The sequence below is a fragment of the Corella eumyota genome, chromosome 2 (genome assembly GCF_963082875.1).
Source record: "Corella eumyota chromosome 2, kaCorEumy4.1, whole genome shotgun sequence".
NCBI classification, from domain to species: Eukaryota; Metazoa; Chordata; class Ascidiacea; order Phlebobranchia; family Corellidae; genus Corella; species Corella eumyota.
In genome coordinates, this window is record NC_137491.1 from 10,176,072 (window position 1) to 10,190,892 (window position 14,821).

General features: G+C 26.7%; 2 protein-coding genes across 3 annotated transcripts; one reads left to right on the forward strand and one right to left on the reverse strand.

Annotated features, from left to right (window-relative positions):
- Positions 1-75: 75 nt before the first annotated feature.
- On the reverse strand, positions 76-10,876 carry LOC145742044 (centrosomal protein of 152 kDa-like). 2 transcript variants are annotated; one of them, XM_082559785.1, is made up of 28 exons: positions 10,708-10,876; positions 9,519-9,618; positions 9,271-9,386; positions 9,049-9,153; positions 8,524-8,814; positions 8,200-8,287; positions 7,775-7,927; positions 7,485-7,624; positions 6,991-7,191; positions 5,920-6,051; positions 5,602-5,703; positions 5,247-5,396; positions 4,991-5,095; positions 4,766-4,852; positions 4,378-4,589; positions 3,878-4,006; positions 3,446-3,569; positions 3,228-3,287; positions 3,072-3,160; positions 2,669-2,750; positions 2,411-2,518; positions 2,144-2,284; positions 1,863-1,975; positions 1,677-1,782; positions 1,318-1,391; positions 990-1,126; positions 651-785; positions 76-516 (listed from the first exon to the last, which is right to left on the reverse strand). In XM_082559785.1, exons 1-28 carry the CDS (start codon positions 10,810-10,812, stop codon positions 398-400), a joined length of 3,504 nt encoding a protein of 1,167 aa, XP_082415911.1. In that variant the 5' UTR covers positions 10,813-10,876; the 3' UTR covers positions 76-397. The 2 variants fall into 2 exon arrangements, with proteins under 2 accessions (XP_082415911.1, XP_082415912.1); XM_082559786.1 differs by lacking the exon at positions 10,708-10,876 and adding an exon at positions 9,739-9,831.
- A 1,069-nt stretch (positions 10,877-11,945) lies between these two features.
- Positions 11,946-14,746, forward strand: LOC145743014 (uncharacterized). Its single transcript, XM_082560868.1, has 7 exons — positions 11,946-12,369; positions 12,534-12,728; positions 12,822-12,855; positions 12,932-13,266; positions 13,515-13,604; positions 13,734-13,863; positions 14,040-14,746. The coding sequence occupies exons 1-7, from the start codon at positions 11,968-11,970 to the stop codon at positions 14,240-14,242; spliced, it is 1,389 nt and encodes a 462-aa protein (XP_082416994.1). The 5' UTR covers positions 11,946-11,967; the 3' UTR covers positions 14,243-14,746.
- Positions 14,747-14,821: the final 75 nt, after the last annotated feature.

Below are 14,821 nucleotides of genomic sequence, written 5' to 3' on the forward strand. Positions count from 1 at the left end.
AAATATTAAAATTTACATTTATTATATTTATTTTATACAGAAAAATCACGTGCGTTTATTTTGAGAGATTAAATTTTTTTTCGAAAAACGCAATTTGTAAAGGTTCATTAATTTCATTTAAAACTTTTATCCTCAATTTGACCAAAACATTCCCTTATGTTTTCTTTTACACTTCGACTTTATTTTACCAATACTATTTGCTTAACGGTCTTATTTAACCATAAATATGGTTTATTTATTTAAAATAAAAAAGTACAAAAATATAAATTTTTATCGGTACTATCAGTATGTAGAAGTACAGTAAAAAAGGTCTTAAAAATATAAAAAAAAACTTAGTCTACAGAAATTAAAGAAAACACAATTTCAAAAAATAAGTTCAATGCAGAAAGATAAAAAACTACAAAGTTTTGGCTGATTTTAGTTTTTCAGCAATTTTCCTTCTTTCTTTGCGTGCCTCACGCTTGATTGCTTCTCTCGTTTGCACTTGACTATCTCTAACAAATCCTAACATTTCATCTGAAAAAAAATTTTAAATTTTAAATCAAAAAAATCCAACAGGACAGCTGGCCAAAAATTGTATTTTGCCAAAACCTAAATAACTACACAATATTTTTTTTCAGAGGCCATGCCATTTAAAAATATTTTTTTACCTTTAATTGAAGATAAAGTGTTTGCATAAATATTTTGTAGTTCGCCGAGTGCTGATTGGCTAATATTTGGTGACTTTGTGTTTCCTAGTTGGCTTAGCAAATTTGCTCTTTCTTTTTTCCAGCGTCTATATTCATCTATGTAAAAAGAAAAATTGGTTTTCAAAATTTGTTTTTTATACATTAGTGTAACTCTTACCCATTTTAATAACAAGAAATTAAAACTGAAACAAAAAACAACACAAATAAAATTATATAAAACAATAAAAACTATTTTTCTATTTAAAAAATTATTTATATTAGTAAAAAATTAAAAAATAGACATAAATTTTTCTTTTTTACCTTTCATTTTACTTTTTAATTTGTTCATTTCTTCCTGTTGTTTTAACTTCATTGCTTCATTAGTTTTTTTCTGTGATTCAATTAAAGCATTGCAAGAAGATGACAACCTCTCAATTTCAACCTCATATTTATGACATCTTAAAATAACAATAAACAAAAAAATTATTCATAACATCTGCACTAAAATAATATTGAAATTTATGTTCATTAGATTAAATTTCAGCTTGGCCAGAAAAAAAACTACTACATAAAATTTATTATTAAGATTGCTATACAAAAATCAAACTTAAAACAAGACTGAATGAATTTACAACTATTTTTAACGTACCTTAACTTGTTGCTTTCTTCAATGACGTGTACTTCTTTTTCATGGTCAACTTTTAGGATTGACTCCGTGTTTTCCTAAAACAATTAAAAAGATAAATATATATATTCTTAAAATATATAAAAATATGTTTTTTTGTAGTATTCTTAGTAATTGTTGAATTCTTGGCCTAAACATAGAGTTATATTGTTACCACAACACAGTCTCCAGTAACTTTGCCAGTTTGAAATATGATTGATTATAATTGCCCAAAAATTTATTTGCTGATTGGTTTTTGGCTTAGCAGTAGATTACACTGTTTATATTCAGGACAATACAACATAAAAGTATTGTGGGTTAAAATTGTTGAGTGTAAAACTTACATTTTCTGATGTTCTTTTATCCTTTTCCTCTTTAAGAAAATTTTCCAACATATTTTTATGTTGTTTGGTAAAAAATTCATATTCTTTATGATGCTCATCTTGTATTCTACAAAATGTAATTTATTAAATCGAAAAATATCAAATTTAAATTAATTTTTTGTAGATGATTTCAAGTTTTTTGTTTACTTTTTTAAATGTTGTTGCATTTCAGTTTCTTTTTTCTTCAAACTCTCCTTTTTCTTAATTTCACATTCTCTCAAAATTTCTTCTCTCACATTTTCTTTTTCTAGTTCCAATATCTAAAACAAACCAACAAATATTTAATAAAGCAAGGCAGAAAAAACTACAGTACAAGACGTCCCAAGTTAGATTCCTGTAGGTGGTATATTTTATATTGTAATAAATTTAGATGCATCAACATTACAAAAAAATTATTATCATAAACTAGAACAAAAATAAAACTAAACCTTAATTTGTTCTTTAAATTTTTCTGTGGCCTCGTTGATCAAACTCTCAGCTGATTGGTTATGTTCACTCAGCCATATTTTTTTTGCTTCAGCAATTGCTTCCTCCACCACTCTCTTTTGTTCAACTTTATTCGAATTTTGCTTAAAACAATTTAACAAAATTTTTTTTTTTTTTTTTGAGTTAAAAATACAACCTAAAAAGATAAACTTTAGTTTTTTTTACAAAATTTATTATAAAATTAAAAAAAAAATTTATTTAAATATTACTTGTTCAGTAATCCAGTTTAATTGAGCAAGGGATGTAGCTGCGGTTGTCCTTTCTTCGTCTTTGTATTCTGACAACAATTTATCTGTTCTTAACTTTATCTCATTTTCCTAAAATAATATTCAAAAAAAATATTGTTTCCAAAATTAGCATCTTTTTACCCCCTTTTTAAATTTTTAATGCCCCACTTTATTATGTTATAATTAGCATAGTCATAAAGTTTATATAAACAGATTAAAATTGATTTGTGTTACAACTACCTTTGTTTGTTCCCACTTTAATTTTTCCTCTAACAATTTGCTCATAGCTTCACTTTCACATTCCTTCTTAACTTGAGTGATCCTAAAATAATACCCAAATGCAAAAAAGAATACTGAAAAATATACTCCTAAATTTATAACTCTAATTTTTGGGCTAAAGAGCAGTTAGTTATACATATTGGCCTTGGTCTATTTTTAATATTTTTTTATCAACTATTTTTTTTAATCATTTTTTGGGTTAGCTTAATTAAATACTGTAAATATTTAACTTGTGGACACTACAACATATACACACTGAGAATCAAACCTAAAATCTTGCATTTTATAAAACACAGTTTCTTGCACATGTGTTAAGCACATTGACATACAAAAAAATGTTATTTGAAAGATTTTATATGCTTACTTTTCCATTAATTCTTCTTGTTTTTTATTATCAATTTCCTCCAGAGTTTTTGCTTGTTCGTTTAACCAATCTGACTTTGCCAATATAACCTACAAGAAAACAACAATTTTGTCTAATAATAAATTATTATTTTTTTATAGAAAAATTTTTTTTTACCTTTTCTGTTGCATATACTTCCTTTTCCTTGTCGTTACTGTCAATTAAATCTTTTTTGTCCTGTTAAATTAATAGTTTTAAAAATATTGTCAAAAAATGTTTTAAAAAAATAAATATAAAAAAAGATTTAAAAAGTCTTTCCTATAAAAAAAACTACAAAAAACATCATATCTCATTTTAAAAATAAAACAAAAAAATAAACAAAGTATTTTTATTACTTGTTCAAATTGAAGTTCAACTTCTTTTCTTATATTATCAGCATTTAAATCTTTCTCTGCACAAACATGAACATAACTTTGTTTCACTTCAGATAATTCATTGCCCAATTTTTCTATCTCATTTCTTGAAAAATAACAAATTTTTTTTTAAATTACTTTATAAAAATTAAGTAATAAAATAAACCTTATTTTAGGTAGGCCTATATAAAAAAATTAATAAAAATAGAAAAATAAACTTTAAATAAATTTAGTAATATATATATCTAAAAAAAATTAAAAACAGTATAAAATGCCTTAAAGACAATAAAGTATAAATATGTTATTACTTGCAATTTCAAATTTATTATTTTTATTGCAAAAATCATGCATTCAATTTTCTCGAATTAAATTTTTTCCGCCAAATTTTTGAAAAATTTCACCGCCGATAATTACCTCAATTCTTCAATCTTTCCATTATGTTCCACAGATAACTCATAACAATGTTGTTCGTGTTCAGCTAACATTTCATCTCTGATTGTTTGTTTGGAATCCTCATGTAATTGCATGCAGGCTCTCTCACATCTGTTTATAATAGAACATATATTTAAAAAGCCATCTTACATGAAATGTTTAATTTATTAAAAACTGATTAAAATTTGTTAAAAATTGTTAATAATTAAGGTTAAGTTAAAATTTCAGGTTTATATTATGATAAATTCCTAGATTTTATTAAAAAATATGTAAAACATAAATTAATCTTATTTTACTTAAAAACAACTTTGAAAAAAAGAGGAAAAAAACATTAATATGCTAAAAAAAAATTATAAAGGGATATAAATTTCAAACTAAAAATACAAAATTTTTATTCAATATTTGTAACATATCCTAACAAATCCAAACTAAATTAACACAATACATAAAATGTTGCCCAAATGAAGACTTTTTTTTTTTACCTGTCTACAGCATCTTGTTTGTTTACATCATGTTGGTCGATCATTTCACACATTTGTTGTTTCAAACTCTGACAACTTTCCTCCAAAATCTGGACTCTTCGCTCCGATGACTCTGCACGCTCCAGTGCATTCTGGAGGTCATGTTCCAGGTCACTGATTTGGTCATGTGACTTGGTATTGTTGTTAGAGGTAGGGAGTTGGTGGTTTAAATTCTTAAAAAAATTTTTCAAAAATATTAAATTAAACACAATGTTTGCATTTTAAATGTTTTAAAGTCTATATTATATATTTTTTTTGTGTGTCAGGTTATTTTTATGACAATTTTAAAAATTTACATTTTTTTTGTTATAATAATATTATCTATACAATTTTTTTTGTTTTTACTCACTTGTTTTTGTTGAATTTCATCAACTCTAACTCTCCAATGATTAGCTTCATCTTTTAATCGACTGATTTCAGCTTGGTGTTCACTTATCTAATATATCAAGACAAAAATAATTCAAAGAATAAACAATTAAAAAATAAAACTTAACAACATAATTTTTTGGTAACTAGCCAAAAATTTTATTTACAAAACTAGGTCAGGTAACTAAAAAAACATTTTTTTAGTTACCTGATCTCTTTTTTCTTTGTTATTTTGAAGTGATCTTTCTAATTCGTGTCTTAAACTGGACACTAAATCGTCACCTTTCCTGCTCTTGTTCAACATCAATTGTTGCTAAAAAAAATTACCCAAAATATTAAAAGAGTTAAGTCAACTTCAAATTATTTACTCTATAAAAATATTTGCACAAATAATAATTAACCAAAATATTAATAATTTAAATTTATGGTCTTTTAGGTTTAAAATCTTTTATTTTTTGATATACCTTAGGTGTTTTAAAGTTTAGTTTTTGGTTAATATTTCCCATGAGTTCAGTATAAGAATCTCCCATAGCAGGATCACCCTTTATATTAACACCAAGTTGTAATGCATTCTCGTATATGTTTAACTGTTCTTTTGTATCAAGTAGTTCCCTCTATAAAGATTGTTAAAAAAAGGATAATTTATTATATTTTATAGTAAGGGTAGAAAAAGTATAACAACAGTATAAAAAAAATATTCTAAGATTACAAAAAGTATAAAGAAGTCAAATATGTTTAGAATACAATACAAAAAAGAAAAAGTAGTTAAAAAAAATTTAAAATCAAAATGATGGATAATGATTTTGTATTGGAACTGACCTGCAAGTTTTTGTTAATTTCTTCAGAATTAAGTTTAATGTTAGTTATATCTGAAAGTTGTCGTTGTAGGAATGCATTTTCACCATTTCCAGCCAGTAAAGTCTATAAAAATAAAATTAAAAACTGTTTTAAAAGAAGAAGTACGACTAACATTTTATTTATTATTTTATTTAATAATTTGTATTTACCCACTGTGTTTGTTACAATTTAATGTCAAATCAGCAAAAAATAAAGCAGAATTTTTTAATCTTTTAATGAAATAATATTTTATTAAAACAAAAAAATTAATTTTATTTCAAAATATGATAGAGTTATCACCTGACAATGATTTTGTGATTCTTCTAAGTTTCTTGAGAGTCGATTAATTGTCTCAGTTTTCTCTAACAACAAGTCCTCCGATTCTTTCAGTGCTGTCTTTAATCTTCCCCGCAACAATTTTACTTCTTCATCCTATAAGCAAAGAGAAAATAAATCACATTTAATGCTATTTAAGTATGAAATTATAATTTTATAATAGTCTGCAGGGAACGAAATAACGGGTCGCTATTCGCTAAAAGCGAATCGTTTTTTAAAATTAGCAAATCGTTTTGTACTAATATATTAGAAATAGCGAATCAACAAAAAAAGGTTCAGGCAGTGATAAAACTCTCATGTATATATATTTTTACTATCTATGTTACACCGGTTTCACACTAATTTAATTACATCATCATAATCCTGCATAAGTTTAGGTTACTATAGGGCATTTAATAACAATAAATTTCCATGTTTTGGCAATGCGTAAATTTCGCTCCCGAGATCGTTTAGTTGTTGCGCAATTTTTTAAATGCATAACACAGCCTTAAAAGAATTTAAAAAAAAAATTCTTAACGATTGTTTAACAATAAGTTACGTTTTAAAAATGCCACGCAACGCGTCAAGTGTTACAAAAAAAATGAAGATTATGACTTGAACCTAATAATTACTATAAAAATGCAACCTCATTTTTAGCGAATCGTTTTTTAAACGTTAATTCGTACCCTGGTCTGTAGGTATACAGTAATGTAAGTTAAGCAACTTAAATTAAACAAAATAAAAAATATTTAGATTAGAATAATACCTACTTATGTAATAAAAAACTATTTGGCCAAATAAACATTTGCCCAAAGTCTAATTTTGAACACAACTTTTTCTAAAAATTTAAGTAAAGATTTTATTTTAAATTAAGGGAAAGAGTAAAATATTTTCCAGGAAAAAAGGTGGGGTAAAATAAGATTATCAAAAACGGCCTAATGTCAGTAAAAAAAACAATTTCAGGCATGTAGATTTCAGTCGAATATTGACTCTGTAAAATCATTTTCAATGAAAAGCATCTCACTAAAGTGGAAAATTTAGACCAAAATTTCAAACCTTTTCATCTGCATCTCTTCTAACATCATCCAACATCTTGGTAACCTCCATCATCTGACCTTCATGTCTCTCGTTCATCGAGGATAAAACTGCCTCATGTTGTTGTCGTGCATGATCAAGTGCATCTGATCGCTGAAGCATAACAATCTCTTGATGAAGATTTTCCATTGTCCGTTCGGTGACTTCCAATTTTTTGATCATCTGTAAAGTTTTAATTTAAATTTAAAAATAAAAAAAAAATAAAAAAATGTAATGCATCATTTTTGTCCTAAAAACAATAGGTTAAGTTCCAGTTTTTATAATGTTTTACAGCAATAAAAAATACTAAACTAATTACCACAACAGAAATATTTTTTTAATTTTAAAAACAAAAATTGTTCCAATTTAAAAAACTTTGAAATAGATTAACAAAAACGCAAAAAAAATAGTCCCAGTAAATCAATTTAAATCGCATACATAAAAAATAAATTTTAAAATGACTGAAATTTACAAACCTCAGATTTTCCTTGTATAGCAGCTTCAAGTTCTACCCCCAAGCTTTTAACTTTGGTTTGTTCATCAATTAATTGTCGATCTTTTTCATTTAACAATCGTTGACTTTCCTCCAAACTTAATCCAACTCCTTTTCTCTCATCTAGGAAAAAAAACAATTTTAAAAAAATAGTTTTTTAAAAAATTAAAAAATGTTCGAAAAAACAATAATATTTAAAGATTTAACTTCTTGTTCTTTATTTTTTTTTTTAATATATTTATATTCATGTTTTTTTTTAAATTTTTAACCGACCTTTTGCCATTGCTAGTTGATGACTTAGCATTCTTTTATCACGACTTGCATCTTCAATAAGTCCCTCATTTTCCCGCGTCAGTCTCTCAATTTTCTTTCCACGAGCTTCATACAAAACTTGAAGTTGTTTTAATTCACGAGATACATCTTGGTCTGTGTGTAAAAAGAGTAAAGAGTATTGTGAAAAAACAGATTAATATAAAACTTATTTTAATAAAAAGTTAGATTAACAACTTGATATTAAAAAATAATCTTAAGCAATGTCTTGAACCAGTTTTTGTTAAAGAAAATTCAAACATTCAGAATAGAGATTAATTTACAAGTAGTGTCGATTTATAAAGACAATATATATACTTAAAAATAAAATGCAATCAATTTTCGAATATTATGAAAAAAAAGTCTAAAAAGGTTAAATATTCATATACCAGGAGTGTGCCTTTGTCCATCACTTGCATCAACATAGTCTGATCCAACACTTTCATTTCCTTTGATTGGTGAATCTCTGCGAGCCATCTAACACAAATTCAATTATTACCTCATTATATTATATAACCATAATTATTTAAGACATTTTGAAAGTTTAACAACACACAACTTTTTTTTGCCAACAATTAAAAAAAAAAAATTTTTTGCCAACAATTTATGATCTTATGTAATATTTAAATGCTTAAATACAAAAAGATAATCCTCAAATAAATTGAATAATATTTTAAAAATTACTCTAAACTAAATACAAGTATACCACTAACCTCTCTGGCATGTTGTCTGTATTGGGCCGAGTAATGATTATAGGGTGAAGTGGGGGCAGAAAAAGCCTCAAAATGAACATTTTTTCCTGGGGTTATTGACCCTCTAGAATAGGGTGAAGGTAAGGTCATGGAAAGCTTATCGTCATAGCGATTATACTCGTTGTTATCGGTAACGGCATCAAAATTTTCGCTTCCCTCTGCTTCACGACGTTCGGTAAAGTGATAAATGTCATCAGGATGATCCATCGATGAGTGGTCATGGTAACCGTAAGCTCCAACACCGTTGTCTCTCTGAATAAAAATTTTAAAGAATCAAAATGGTAAAAAGAATTTAATATCTTTCTCAAATAACAAAACTGTCATAACTTTAGAGAATTGTTATTAAAAATATTCTGCCTTAAGTTATATTTTCATTTAGGGGTAAGCTATTAACTAGTTATTGACACTGTGCAAAATTGTGTTATTCTTAATGTGAATTGGCACGGTTGTTTACATTAAAAAAAATAAACTTATTTTAAGACTAACAATAGGAAGTTGTTGTTGATAAGTATTGTGTTGTTGCATCTGCCATTTCTCAGCATCAGTAAACGAACCTTCAAAATTTCCACTATATTGGGGTATGTTGTAGGGCTTAAAAAATAAAATTTAGATGCATATATTTAAAAAAGGGCAATAATAAAAAGAGCAATGGCCAAACAATTTTATTATAATTTTAAACACAGTAGTTTCTTTTAGTTTAACGCATACCACAGGTGGTCCTCGTTGAGGATTATTGTTCACTTGAGGTTGCTGTTGTCCATAAAATCGATTTTGTTGCAGTCCTGGTGATTCCCCCTCTTCCACACTTCTGTTAGTCCAAGCTCCTGCAAATAGTTTTTTTAATTATTTGATAAACCGCAAATGTAATTTTAGGCCTATACAAAAAATTTATCTTTAAAATAAGTCACATGAAATTTAGTAAAGTTAAAATGTTAAGATTGTTTATATTTTCTGACCTGATCTGTCACTTAAGTTGTAAGAGTTTTGCGCTGGTGAATCACAAGATTCATCGTCTAACAAGTCATCAGGTAACTCAGCAGATAACAATTCATGAAGCTAAAAATTAAAAAAAATAAAATTAAAAAAACTTAAAAAACAGTCACTTATAAAAAATATTTAATATAATAGATCAAATCAAATGAATATATTCTTAAAAAAAACTAATACTGTGCTCACATTTTTCAATGACAAAGTTATATCTTCTAATTCGTTTTTAAACATTCTAATGTTCAATGTTAAATCTACTCAATACTCAAGCATAACACTCAACAATCCCACACAATTATATTTCAGTTTTTACATCATTATTAATCAAGTACCACTCATAACGCTACCTGTTCTATTATACTATGAAAGTATAATAATTGATAAATAGCTCAGTGTAAATTTACAATAAAGAGAGAACAAAAGGCATAGAAATTTTATTGTATAATATATAAGCTAGATTAAATATAAAGCTGACAGGTTTAAGATGAATTGTTTTAATACATGTGTACTTATATTTAAACTTTTAAAATAAATAACAATTCGCAAAAATCATAAATACTGTTGTAATTTCAAAATTCTATAAAGGTAGGTTGAGCTACGTAATTTAACTGTTAATTTATATTTTATTTTAATGTGTATTATTTACAATCTGCAAAACCATAATTATTTTCTATTTTTTAATTTAAATGATGACACACTTTTTCCAAACAACCAACAAAATTAAAAAAACAAAAATAACAGTATATACAATGCAAAATTTAACTTAATACAAAAAGCTTAATACAAAAATTATACCAAGTCAATGTTCAAGTTTAAACTTTTACCAATAAGCAAATCTATTTTAGTTTTTAGTTCAATAATTATATAAGTACTTTAAAATAGCGCATGTTTTAAAATTACTAATTTAATATAAGCTACCTATAGCCTATATACAAAAGCTAATTTATGCGACATAACATTCACAAGATAAACTCAAAGTAAAGTACTACAATAATCCAAGTCTTAGTTAAAAGACCTTCATCATTAAAATTAATATGGAAAATTGCTCTAATACCAATTTTTTTTAATTTTTTTAATAATATTGGCTTATATTTTTTAATAATATTGGCTTATATAATAATATTGGCTTATATAAATATTTTAAAAAAAAGTTCTTACCTCTTTTTGTTGTTTAATTTCTTCTCGTTGTAAATCTTCTTCTTCACATTGTTGTAGATTTGCTCCATCAAAATTAATTGAAGATCCTGGATGTATCACAGACATTATAGTCAGATAGTCCAAATAAAAAATTATTAATTTAAACTTTTTTTATGTTACTTGTTTTATAGCTTTCTGCAAAATATAAACAAATAATTTTTTTTAATTTTATTAAATACAGTATAAAATTAATTAAATAACTAACAAAAAGTAATTTATTTAATTAAAAATTTTACTAATAAACAAAAATAAATTAGGATTTCAAAATGAATTGAACCGGCAGCGTGGTGTAGTGATAAGAACTCCTGCTACACTACCATGAGGTCGTGGGTTCAATCCCCACTGATCTCAAGCTGTAGCGCCCTTGAGTAAGGTGCTATAAACGGTATGAACTCCTGCTGAGCCAGCACTTAATCAGCAGCATAATTACCGGGCAATTATAGTCTCTATAATATCCCAAACTGCCACAGGCAGGCAACTCGAGACTGGGTCGGAGTAACTTATGTTACTCTATGTTTAAGTCGCGCATTCGACTTTCCCACATCGAGGATAAAGATATATACAAAAGAAAAAAAAATTTATATAGGCTATTTCTTTAATATTCCTTTTATTTAGCAATTTTATTCTTCTTAGTTAACTACTAATTTTTCTTTTATTTTAAGCAGCGTATTGTCATATTCTATTCTATTTATACAAATGCAACAAAACTAAACTTTATTTAGCATACCGTTAATCTTTATTTACCTTGAAACATTTAAAAACAAAATAATTTTAATTTACGTTTATCGAGCAACAGTATTTTGTTTGAATCGGCGCTAAGAAGGGTCAAAGGTTACGCTTGTTGCCTGTTTATAACCGAAACTTGAGTATTTATAAACGTAAAACGTTGAACACAGTTATTTATATATAAAATATTACATTGTTTGCAATAATAAAAATATATTTTAGCACCCATTCTTAAAATATTTTTTGTAATCTGCAGAAAATATGTTAGAACAAATTAAGCACAAAGTTACTTCACTAGGATAATCCCAAATTAGTTATAACATTAAGTTACATACGACGTATTTGTGTTTACGTATATTTATTGAGCAGTTGAGAGTAAAATGTAGAATTTCTTTGGCTTATAATGAATTAATTTGTTGTATTAAGTAATTTAAATATGCAAATAATATAATTTTAAAAGTTTTTATAGCAATTTAGAGCAAATTTTATTAAATAATGAAAACGTTTAAACAGAAAAATGTCATTCAAGATGCAAGATCTAAAATTCGACCAAAATTCACAGATGCCAGAACAAAATTACTAAACAACGCGAAATCTAAGACATTTCAAAACGATATTAAAAAATCTATTGATGCCCGGCAAAATATTAAAGTTCTAGGTGCTAAAAACGTGAAACAAAATAGGCTTAAGCCGCCTCCAGTCGTTGTAAAAAAAGAAAAAAAAGTGCAAAGAGTGGTTCCAATAAATAAACCCGGACCTTCTACTTCATTTACAACAAGAACAATTAAAAATCCAGTGGCAATTAAAAAGCAAGAAAAAGAAGTAATTGATGTGGAAAATTACACTTTTAAAAATAAAACAGATTGGGATGGATTTGTTTCCGTTTCTAATGGAAATGTAAGTAAAAAAATAATTTTTATTTTAAATTTAAAAAATAAAATATTTAACTAGCCAAGGATCTTTGTAAATTTGCAGTAATTAAGACAATTGTTTACTGTGTTTTTTGTTTAATTAAACTGATAAAAAGACTTCAGTAAATATATCTAAACCTTTTTTGGCAGAGAGTTTTAACTGAAAGAGTAACCATGGACGGTGTTGGAATGAAAATTGCTGTCAGAAATGACTGTGTGAAAAAAACGGCCAAAAATGTGAACAAGAAAGCGTTAATTTCTGGTAAAAAGAAAATAACGATGAATTCTGAAACACCACTTAGAATTACTACAGAAAATCCAGCTGCAATTGCCAAAATTAAAAAGGTAATTTGTTAAGAAATTATAAGGTCTATAGTGTTTCAAATAAAGTTTTTAAAAGTTTTTTTTTAATCTTATAGCTTTACAATTTTTTTACAGAAAAAGGCCCAACTTACTAACCAGAAAAATAGAGGTAAGGTATTAAAACTATATAAACTATTTAAATAAACCCAAAAAATGTTTCTCTGTAAACAAACATTATATTTTAGCTTCCAATTTATTAAAAGCATCGCAATTCAAGTTATTAAAAAAGCGGAAAGAAAACATGCAACTACCCCCTCCAAACCCCATCTCACAAATCCCCTATGTAACTCCAACACCCCCTCCAGCAACAAAAACAATTCGATACTCGCCCCCTCCCCAACCCATACCCACAATAACTGGATACACCCAAAACCAAACATTGATGTCAGATTTTCCATTGGGAAGGCAAAAAAATTTGGTAGTAAAAGGTATAAGGCCGATGATATCAAGTGAGTCAAATGATTTTCGGCAACTTATTCACAGTGTGTCGCATCAGACTGTGCCAGCAGTTCAAACACAGGTATTTTGAATTTAAATTCATAAATATTGTTTGTGACTTGAGAAAATCTGGTCATATAACATACTGTAATATAGGCCTATATATTATTTGTGATTTTTTCCAAAGAGTTATCAAATTTCAAAGTTATTAATTTGTTTATTGGCTAACCATTAACAATTTTAATGTATAGCACCACAGCTAATAAAAGTATCACTGCATAGTGTAACTACCTTCTATCACCTTTAACAATATTAAATATTTGTATTTAGGGTTCAGATGCAAGCATAACAAGTCCATTGGAAGGAACTAAAATTTATGTTTCAAATCTCCATCCTGTTGTTGTAGAAGATGATATTTTGGTTAGTATACTAATAATAGGTCCTTATGTTTTGATCACATAATGCTTTGCCAATCCATTAAAGAACAATATTAAACTTGACGAAACATTTAGTTTTGTTGTTGAAAAATAAAATTTTGTCTATTTACAGGAGTTGTTCAGTGTGTTAGGCCCGTTAAGAAGAGCAAGAATGGTGGGACATGGAACTGCTGAAGTTGTTTTTATTAGACAAAATGATGCTGTAAAGGCCTACCATAAATACAATAACAGGGACCTAGATGGTAAGTGTATTAAGTATAAATCTTTGTTTATTGGAATAATGAAACCAAATAAAGAAGATGTAAATTTACCCTTCTTTTATTTATCTATAAAAGTAAATCAAAATGTATATTTTTTGGACTTTTTTTTATTCGGCTAAATTTTTTGTGAACCAAAACTAACATCTTAACATTCTTAGGGCAACCAATGCACATGAAGCTGCTGCTGCAAGATAGAAAACCACACAACATAAAATACTCCTGGATGAATGAGATTGGAACAAGGTCATCACAAAACTCCGAAACTCGAGAAATAGAACCAGCGATTCTCCAGCGTGCTTTGTTTAAAGGAGGTAGTACTGGGTCATCTGCAAGGCCCGTTGTGTTTACCGTGAAAATTTAAAACTTTAAAAAGTTTTTAAATGAAGTTGCTCACAGGCTTTTTAATGTAAAATTTGCTTCAAGTATCTTGTATTTGTCCCCTGTGCTTATTTAAAACAACTCCTGGTTTAATTGTGACAATTCTTTGTATGAAAAATAGTAAATTTGAATTTTCTACAGCATGTCTGTTACTGTTTTTAAATGTTTTTTGCAAATAAAGCAACACCTAAAACTGTAGAAAGATGGCAAAATAATTAGCCAAAAAAGGATATCTTTAAATATGAAGCCCTAGCGTTTGTGTAGCAAATGGTGCTGGGTAGTAAAAACTTTAACTCTAGGGATTTTAATATGTTGCAAAATTTGTTGTTTTGTCTTAAAAACAAATTGTAAGTATTAAATTTTTAATTGTGCAAATAATAATTCACAAAAGCTCGTTAAGCCAACAATTCTTTCCTGTATTTTGATTGTGTATTTCATACTGGCTTGCGTTTCATTTCTAAAAAAAAATAAAAAAGACTTAATTTTATGTTTTTGTGTGTTTATGAATATTTTAATAAAACGCAATTTACCTTTTAGTTCGAGAATGTATAAAATATAAAAA